We start from the raw sequence: 10,097 nt of genomic DNA, 5'->3' as shown, positions 1-10,097 counted from the left end.
GGTGAAACCGCTGAGCTGGAGGACCTGTCCCGAAGTGAGGCTCCTCCTAGAAGTGATGTCGTTGTTGATGACAAGGCGAGCCATCGATCCTTCTATCGACAACACAATGGAACTCTCAATGAAAGCACCAATGTCGGTGTCAAAATCGGCAGATCTCGGGTAGGGGGTCCCGAACTGTGTGTCTAAGGATCGATGGTAGCAAGGGACGATGGGGACACAATGTTTACCCAGGTTCGGCCCTCTTAAAGGAGGTAAAACCCTACGTCCTGCTTGATTGTACTCAATGAGTGTAGGGGTTACAAGAGTTGATCTACCTCGAGATCGTAATGGATAAACCCTAGCTGTCTAGCCTATGAGAATTCTGATAGCCTCTATGGACTAAGTCATCCAGTTTATATACGCAGCAGAGGGGCCTAGGGTTGTACAGAGTCGGTTTATGGGGGAAGGAAATAACATATCTGGAAACCAATCTTGCCGTCCACGCATAGAGGAGTCCTACCCGGACATGGCGGAAAGTCTTTTGCTTGTATCTTCACGACCCATCAGTCTGGCCCATATCAAATAGCCCGAACACCCGAGGACCCCCTAATCCAGGACTCCCTCAGTATCTGCCATAGATTAGCAGTGCCCCACTTTGCAGTCTCTGGCTAAATGCCTGGGATCCTTGCATTTCCCACATACCTGCTCGTTGAACCTATCATTTCTACTCTTATCATCACCCATACTTTGTTGCCAAGATCCACTGCTCATCTGATTCCTGACACCACTCCCTGAGCTACTCCCGTTTCCTTTAGCTCTTTTCAGCATGTTTTCCTCACTAACATCAGTTTCTTTGACTGTTTCTTTTCCATAGCTCATTATTGACTTATTGTTTTCACTATCTCCCATAGGCATCCCACTCTTGTTCATCCCCTGCACTAGTTGTGATATTAATGCACTCAGTATCTGTTGCTGCTGACTAGAATTCATGCTTTCATCTCCTTTGTCTTTGCCATCTCTCTGATCTGCCCCAACATCTTTCTCTATTCCAGCTTCTTCATTTCTGCCCCAACTATCCTTTTTTCCCTCTTTGATCTGCCAGACTTTGCTCCCACCATATTCATCACTGGGTGTATCTGAGCTCCCAATACCCCTTCCAACGCTAAACCCAAATCCCGAACGTCCCCCCACCTCTGCCATGAAAATCAAAGGAATTATCAGAAGAATTGGATATGCTTCTATCTCATCCTCCAAACTGCCCTATCTTTCTGAAATCAGATTCTCCAAATCTTCCCCCTCTGTTAGGCCTCCCCCCTCCAAAGCCCCTCCCGAAGTTTCTAGCCATGAGACCTTCTTCTTATCGTGGCGGCTGGGGGATAAACCCTAAAACTAGGTCACTGTTCTCCATCTCCCCATGTCCCTGCCTTTTTATAGGCTCTTCATACGCCTCCAGGGCTTGGGCCTTCTCACTTTCTAGGCCTTCCTGAGTTCAGCATGCCAAGTCCAAATCCAGGTCTACTTGCACCTTTTCACCCACCGGGCCACCAAACCTAGTTGCCCATCTCTCATCTTTTTTCCTTCATCCTCATCTTTTTCATGTCTCTCTTTTCCTCCTAAGTGGGGTGTGATCGGAGTGCTTCTGATGTAAATTTCACCTAAGTCAAGTTCCTCTTCCTTATACCATGCAACAATGGGTTGGAAATTACCATGCCTCATGTGCATTTGAACTATTTTAGCTTCAGCTACTTCATTATTCATATAATCCCAACTTGTTTTTTGTACTGCTATTTATCTCAACCTTTCCTTTTTCTCCTTTTTTTTCTTTTCTCCATTCTCATCATTTTGGAGTTTGGTAATTTTTCTGGCACATTTTTCTTTTTTTCCATTACTCTCTGATCTTCCCAATTTCCCCAAATTAACCCCATCTATATCAATCGACATAGCAGAGGTCATATATTTCATCCCAAGCGTACCTGACGAAGTTGGAGAAGATGTCCCTTCCTCCTCCTCGTCGGAATCCTCCCCGGCCAACAACCAGAAGCGGTTGCCGACCGGCGAGGCCCCTATTGGAGGCGGGAAAGGGTGCAGAGGAATGTCGAACGCCTGGGGAAGCGTGGAGAACGCATCGGCAGCTCCGTGACCGTCCTCTTCTGCTTCCTCCTCGGCATCCCCATCTCCTCGCTGTCTTCCTCTATCACGATCGGCGCCAATCGCGAGCCCGGCGCAGGCAGCCCCATCACCACCTCCATTGGCGGTGGTGGCGGCGGCGGCTGCGGCTGGATCTGGCTGTAGCGGAGGGATCTGAAGACCCTCCACTTGTGCCTTTGCTCCTAGATCGGAGATTCTGCCTCGAGCATCGCCCAAAGCAGAACCCCCATCGCCTGCTACCTGTCATAGTTGGGGAAGCAACGCTGGATCTCTTCTTCGTTCATCTTGTCGCGCACCATCTTCGCGGCGTCGTTGAGCATCTTCGCCTTTGGAAACCACCTGTCGATCTCCTTCAGCCTTCCCATCCTCACCACGTCGCCGTCGGCGAGCGCCCACATCTGCTGCTCGCGGGTCGTCATGGAACCCTAACTCGCGGCGCGGCGGAGCGAGAGAGAGCGGGGCGTGCGGTGAGCGAGAAGGAGAAATGCGAGGAGTCAGGGCAGTCGGAGGACTAAAATACCCCTTCCTCTCCCCTCGACCGCCATTACTCACCTCGGGGCTCGCAACGTGACCAAGCCACCCTCCTCGCGCCGCAACCTTCGCGATATGACACGGAAATTGTACTACTTGGCCAGCGGCGAACCCCTCGTCGTCACGCCAGCCACGCGCGTCCACCATCACCTCCTCAGCGTTGAGGAGAACCAGCCGCCTTCCTCGCCGGAGAAGGAATCCCGGCCGGAATTCTAGCAGCGAGGCCCCGAGATCGGGGACGAAGTCGCATCGGAGCCATGCGTCGTACGCGAGACGTGTACCGCCCGTCATCCCTTTCTTCATAAGTCCCTTCAAGAAGAGGTTGCGTCTCTGCTTTAACAGATTATAAGCGTACCCATGATTTATCAATGGCTGATTCCCTTCGAGAGAACCTTTAACTTGGATTGATGCTGCATGCAAATTCTGTCCCTTTCAGAACATTGGCTTGCCTTTTTTGTAGTTCAAAGTAACCCCGCTTTCTGATTCTCTATATGCAATGATCTATTTTACCCAATAATGGAAGATTTTGTGGCCCGCTCAGGAGCACACCTTTAAGCTTGGGCTTTTACCCAAACCCTCAACTTCAGAATGTGCAAGATGATATTGGAAGGGGGTTCTGAAGTTTATTTCTGTTCTGAAACTGCTCCACACACGATGATTAAGGACTGATCCTTGCACGACAGATCAATCCAGCGGGGGTGAACTCTTTAGTCCTACGCATGTGTGCTTGGATCTTAAATGACGTCCATAAATTGGCTGGCATGTGTCTGTGCTTGAAGGTTAACTACTAATATCTTTTCTGTGTAGGTTGTAGTGTCTGTTTCTTTTCTGTTTGATGTCATATCGTAAGGTGTGTACACCACGGATAGCAGGTACCGTGTTGTTGTTTCTGTTTGCACTAGCAGTTACTCCCTCCGTTCGAAAATACTTGTCATCAAAATGGATAAAAAGGGGTGTATCTAGAAGGAGTACTTGGTATCAGCTATTATGCTTCTATAGGCTTAAATGAAGGCAGGCCTATAATATTACTATGAATTCCATGAAATATACAATGTCAGCAGACCGCCAACCTCTCTCTCTCTCTCTCTCTCTGTATGGCTAATTTTTCCTGTTGAGGAAGATTGTTAATCGACAAGTAGGTCGATATTACAGAAAAAAAGGGTTCATGGAGATTGGGTGGTAGCTGTCGTGGTCTACTCAATGGAGCGAGTTCTTCCGTGGCGGTTCGGTGGTTCGGTGGTGGAGCATCAGTTCGACCAAACATTGGTTTGAAGCCATTGGTAAACCACATTCAAGATCTCAAATTTGCTGAGGAAAGCATAGGAGACAGAAGTGGTTCCAGTTTTTCATTTGCAACAAACTGATAATCTTTTAAACTGTTACAGAGTTGCTAACCAGCGTAGCATGCCAATTTCTCAAACTTGAAGAGTAGATTGTTGTAATTTCAAGAGGCATAAGGCATAAAGTTACTGCGGACAAAATTCACAGTGAGCATCAGTAGTTGAGCCATAAATCCTGAATAGGGAAACTAGCAGCTCAGGCCTCTTTGTGTGCCAAGAAAGTATTGACAAACTACTTCATGTGACTTTTCTGGTAACTTGAGCATTATAAATGGGGATGCATTACCTTGAGTTGGTTATGGAAAATGGGGATGCTCCCAGTTCGAAAGAAAGGGTTTGAAACAACCAGCAGGAGATTATAAATAACGTGAGCAATTATTCAACCGATCCATGACTAACTTTGTGTATTTCCAATTCTTTTATGATCTCACTTGAAGAAAAAATGTTGAAACAAGTATGGGAGTTTGTTGAGATGCACAAAAGTTGCTGAATAAAATCTAAGCATCACTAAGGAATAGTAAACCATCGCTCGTTTCTAGCTGCACAAACTGAATATTGTAGTTAACTATTTTGGTATCACAACAGCAGCAATCCACTCAAACCTGATTTTGCTAGATCACTGTGCACATCACAAAACAGAGCACCAATTCACTAAAAACAGAGCACCAACAGGACAAGCTACAGAGTGCATTAAAAAAATCACTGTACACCAAACATAGTTAGAGCATACATGCAGATAAAGATTACAGCTGACACAACGCTCACAAATGTGTCTCCAGCATACAAACAACTTGGGCCTGGTCCCGCATAAGCTGCTCGAACCGAGAACCAGTGGACGAGACAAAATGAGGTGTCTTCTGAGTTCTGAGCATACAAAAGTTTCTCAGTGCTTCCTAAAAGTCATACATATTTCTTCCCTAGAGACGGTTAGTAACAACTGGCTGAGCTCTTCAACATTGTTTTCAGCTATCGAGTCATGTAAATTCACGGTCGATTTTGGTGATTGGAGGTTCATATATTTGGATCTTGGAATTCAAGAGCAACAATTCTAATTCTTGTTTGGATGGTCAAGTGTTGAATTGCACAAGCATACGAGTATGAACTTTTATACATTGATGCACATGTTTCAAGTTGAATTATCCACGACATGCACAGATGTATTTGAATGGTTATATACTCCCTCCATTCCAATGAATAAGACGCACACGCACCCCAAAATTCAACTTTGACCAGAAATTAGACCAACCAAATGTGGATTATATGTGATAAAATTTATACCTTTGAATTCGTAGAAAAGAAGTTTTCAGTGGTATAATTTTTAAGTCAAACAAATATAGTCCCTTCGTTCGTCAATATAAGTCTTTTTAGAGATTTCAGTATTAACTACATTCGGATGTATATAGACTTATTTTAGAGTGTAGATTCACTTATTTTGTTTCGTATGTAGTCCATATTAGAAATTTCTAAAAATACTTATATTTAGGAACGAAGGGAGTATATTATTGATCTAATTTAACATTTAAGTTTTCAGTGATATAGTGAGGGATTATGGAAACTCTGTTGCGATTTCAATTTTTTTCCATCTGCTTTCCATACATATATATTTTCTGAATTTAGGGCGATGGGGAAATCTATATTCAAGAGTTATGAGATGAAAATAATTGTTTACAGAAACCCTAGATAGCTTCTTGGATTGTCAGACCCAGCATGATAAAATAGGAAGAAGTGATACAGCGTAGTAGATCCAGACAATCTGGGTTGGGCTTTACGCTGCATCAGTCGTTCTCATCTCCACCTCAATACAACCTATGGAAATACGGTGTAGGACGGTTGGGAAGTAGGCTGGCCGCAACCCTGATTGCAGACTCCAGCTCGTGAACCCCCTCCTCGGCCTTTTCACCCTGGCAGTCAATCCAGATGCAGAGATCACTAAGGGCACAGAGGTTGCTGATGCCAAGGTCGGGAGCGATGCACGCAGATTTCGCTTCGAGCGCCACAATCTGAAATTCGAGCGCTTTGAGTTTTGGCATGGCTCCGGCTTCAAACGTCAGAAGACCCACCTCACAATAGAGGAGGAACCGCTTCAGGCATCGGAACACGTTGTTGCTGACCACGAGCCTTTGTTTGGGTTCAGCATTTTGTGAGGAGTTCAGCGTCAGAGATAACAAGACAGGCAAACCACCAAGCACGAGAAGGGTCTCCTGCGTCACTTGATTAACGCCGATTTGAAGGCAGGTGAGGCTGGCCATTGAGGCCATCCAATCAGGTATCTGACAGAGACACAAATCAGAGGTGATTAGCTCCTGCAGGAGACGGGGAGGCGGCGACCAAGAACCAACTGGAATGTCAATCAAACGACCATCCGTTTTGACGAACAGACGCTCAAGCTGAGAGCTCCCAAGTTTGCCAAGCGATGAAACCAATCTATCCACATAACTTGTGCTTGTCTTATGTGCGCTCATGCACAACTTCAGGCCAAGAATTCTCATTCTAGTCAAACTTCCCAACTCCTGCAAGAGATTGATTGAGGTACTGTCGTCCACAGTTACGCATGACAGTTCCTCTAGGCCTTGCATGTTCCCAATGCCATGTGGTAGTTTTGCGCCATCAACAAGTAGCAGTTTCAGTTGCAGCAGCTGAACAATACTTGCTGGCAATTCCCTTATACCAGTACCATGTAAATCCAGCATCTCCAAACACTGTAGATCTCCGATCTGTTCAGGGAGTTCTGTAATGCAGCTTCCTTCAATCCGCAGGTACCTCAACAGACACAACTTTGTTATATTTTTAAGATAACCAATTTCCAACTCCTCACTCCTGTCTAGAGCAAGCATTCTCAGGGCCGGAAATTCCGAAAGGGGAGGTACTTGATCAGTACATCCAAAGACGCCAAGGGTTCGAACATGAGCAGTGACCATGGATGACACTGTCTTCACATTTTCTAGGCCACGGTAGTCAATCGAGAGTCGGCGAACTTTATGCTGTGAAACCAGGCTATGTGTTTGATGACCACTAGAAGTGATAAAATTTTCTTCCACTGCCTTGGATATAATGAGATCACGGATCATATCATGCACACGGCATGCCATTGCTTGACCATCATAGTTGATATATGTTGGTTGTATCATGTTTCTGTTTATCAGTTCATAGAAATAATCTTTTCCTGTGTCAAATAAATTTTTCCCACCAACAACCTTAACAAATCTTTCTGCTATCCACCTCCTCACCAAATCTTCCATTTGGACCTCATAATCTTCCGGATACATACTTAAATACAGCAGGCAGGTCTTCAGTTGGAGAGTAAGATCATTATAGCTAAGTGATAAAATCCTTTCCATTTCCTCCACATGAGGGTTTTTCTCAAGTCCTCGACCAATCGAATTTCGAACCCTGATCCAGTCTTCTCTGCTATCGGATTTTTGTGGTCAACAAACTACCAATTGTGATGATTGCTAATGGTAAACCACCACACTTTTTTATGATCTCAGTTGAAATTTCATTCAGGTGAAGTGGGCATTTTTCCACAGAGCCAAAAACTCTTGTAAAGAACAAGATTTTCGAATCAGCTTCAGTCAGAGGCCTTAATTCATATGCAAGGTCAAGGCGAGGGAAGCAACATGACTTGGCAACACTGACATTTCGTGTTGTCACTATTATTCTACTAAAAAAGGGCAACCTGGTGCATGTAGCTCCCGCTTGCGCAGGGTCCAGGGAAGGGTCCGACCACTTTGGGTCTATAGTACGCAGCCTTTCCCTACATTTCTGTAAGAGGCTGTTTCCAGGACTTGAACCCATGACCTCATGGTCACAAGGCAGCAGCTTTACCACTGCGCCAAGGCTCCCCTTCTTGTCACTATTATTCTACTACCACAGGAATTTTCAAGCAAGGCACACTTGATAGTCTTCCACACTTGGATACTCCATATATCATCAATTACTATAAGATACCTGTCAAAAAATGAGTTGATATTCATTCTGATCAATATCATTGAATACAGTCAAGACATACTATGATAAGTATTTCACACATATAGTAAATCGACAGAACCATAAATCTCAAGCTGAATGTTACGGAAACAAAGTTATGAGTATTCAGCGATATTGTGATAGGCTGCGTAAAATCATGTCATTTAGTCATTTAAAAAGTGTACCTCTTGTCCTTCAAGAAATCTCTCATTGAGTTGATGAGCCACGCCTCATCGCTCGATCGAGAAATGGGAGAGTCTTCCTTTCTTATTTGAGAGAGCATGGACCGCAAAATCTTTCTTATGTCAGGATTTTGCGACACCGACACAAAAGCTTGGCAATTGAACAGTTTACCAGTTTTTTGGTATACTTGATTAGCAAGAGTTGTCTTCCCTGACCCTCCAAAGCCTATGAGAGAAACAACCTTCAGTGCGAGCTCCTCATCCGTGACCAACTTAATTAACTCATCCTTTGGACCATCAATGCCAACAAGGCTGGCTCCCTCCACAAAGAGGGCAGGCAACCGAGGGTCGGTGCGCGCAGCATTGGAGCTCGCAGAACAGACCATCGCGTCAAGCCTGTACCTGTCACGGCGCTGACTTGCCTCGATGATGCGGGACTTGAGTTCTTTGATTTGCACCGCCATCTCATGGTGAGCTCCAAAGCTTTTCACCTTGCAGACGCCCTTCCAAAAGAGCTCCATGACGGCGTTAGGCTTGTCCGGATCACGGTGGACGTGGTGATTCATGTACCTGTCGATGTAATCCTCGATCTCATAGGCCATCTCCCTCACTTGGTCCCTCCACTCCCTGAGCTGCGTGTCGAGAGCCTCCGCCTCGGCCAGCTTCTCCAGGAGAGCATTCATGCTGCTCAGCTCATCCTTGAGGAAGGCGATGTCGCGCCGCAGGCCCTTGTGCATCCTGTACTCCCCCTCCAGCAGTGCGGCGAGCTTGCAGAGGAGGGATTTCAGGACCCCCGTGGCGGCACTCACCAGGATTCCTTCCATCTCTTCGCTACTCACTTGTGCAGAATCAATGGAATGATAAGCTGCCAATGGATTGCGGCCTCACCCTAGCTAGCTCCAACCGAACCCGCCGTCTTCCCCTGCGCTTGGTGGCAAGGAGGAAATGGATCTGGAGAAGTTTCATCAAGCAAATGGGATGAGGGAGGGAAGAGGGAAGGGGAAAGCCGTCGTACTGAATCTGGGCTTTGGGTCAACGCGGCAGGATATCGCAAACTGGGGGCGTTCCGAGGCCGAGGGTGTGTGGTGGGAATGCGAGTATGCGAGTGGGTTCGAGTGTGGGTAATGATGAACTGGATAGCAATAAGCATGAAATAGATGGCACTAAACAATGACCAATTACGTTCATGGATGAGTAACATGGAAGTGCACTTTTTAGAGAAACATTCACATATGTTCTTTCTTCTTCTTTTTTAAATTATTAGAAGACAAACAAGAGGGATACAATTTTCTCTATTTTATTTTATTGAAGACACTTCTGCAGCCCCTACTTCGAAAGGATCAAATGAAAGAGACTATTCCCGAGTGTCCGAGCGAAAGCTTCGTGCTATTTGGCATCGGTGTCGGCGGCGTCTGTGGGTGTCGTTTGCTTCTTGGAGTTGTCGTCGAGGGGCTCGTTATGCTAGGGCTCCGGGTGAAAACTTATGCCTGTTTGCTTGGACTCAGCAATGGTGATACTTCGTCGTCACCTTCCTTGGGGCGTTGTCGTGAAGCTCAGGAGTCGTCGGTCAGGTCTTGGCGAGGTGTTAGCTTGTTCTAGGTTAATGTTGTATCTTTTAATCTGCTTTGTAAGAGGGACTCCTCACTACACTGTATCGTTCGGCCGTGTACTTTGTTATGTTGCTTTATATATAAAGCGGGACGAGTGCCTGTTTCAAGGAGGAGACTATATCATAATATCAACAGAATGAGAGACAAAATAGTGTGTTCACAAAACAAGGTCAACATATTTAAACAAGATCATCCACATGGGTAAGCAGGGAGGATTTTGGGTCATCGACACTAGCAGCCGCGTTAGACTAGGGTAAAGTGGTTTTTTATTCTTTAGTGAATGACACATGAGACCTACATGCTAGAAAGAAATAGTATATGAGTATGCGGGTAGGCGGGTA

General features: G+C 45.8%; 1 protein-coding gene across 2 annotated transcripts; it reads right to left on the bottom strand.

The window, feature by feature from the left end:
- Positions 1-5,601: 5,601 nt before the first annotated feature.
- LOC119332249 (disease resistance protein RGA5-like) lies at positions 5,602-9,246 on the bottom strand. 2 transcript variants are annotated; one of them, XM_037605435.1, is made up of 2 exons: positions 8,150-9,246; positions 5,602-7,946 (listed from the first exon to the last, which is right to left on the bottom strand). In XM_037605435.1, exon 2 carries the CDS (start codon positions 7,334-7,336, stop codon positions 5,795-5,797), a length of 1,542 nt encoding a protein of 513 aa, XP_037461332.1. In that variant the 5' UTR covers positions 7,337-7,946; positions 8,150-9,246; the 3' UTR covers positions 5,602-5,794. Both variants share the same exon structure in this region, with proteins under 2 accessions (XP_037461332.1, XP_037461333.1).
- Between the last annotated feature and the right edge of the window lie 851 nt (positions 9,247-10,097).

This window comes from Triticum dicoccoides, chromosome 7A (assembly GCF_002162155.2).
Source record: "Triticum dicoccoides isolate Atlit2015 ecotype Zavitan chromosome 7A, WEW_v2.0, whole genome shotgun sequence".
Lineage (NCBI taxonomy): Eukaryota > Viridiplantae > Streptophyta > Magnoliopsida > Poales > Poaceae > Triticum > Triticum dicoccoides.
This window is presented reverse-complemented; position numbering and strand designations above follow the sequence as displayed.

Excerpts from the sequence above, each read along its gene's own strand:
- LOC119332249 (XM_037605435.1), bottom strand. The coding sequence starts at position 7,336 with ATGGAAAGGATTTTATCACTTAGCTATAATGATCTTACTCTCCAACTG.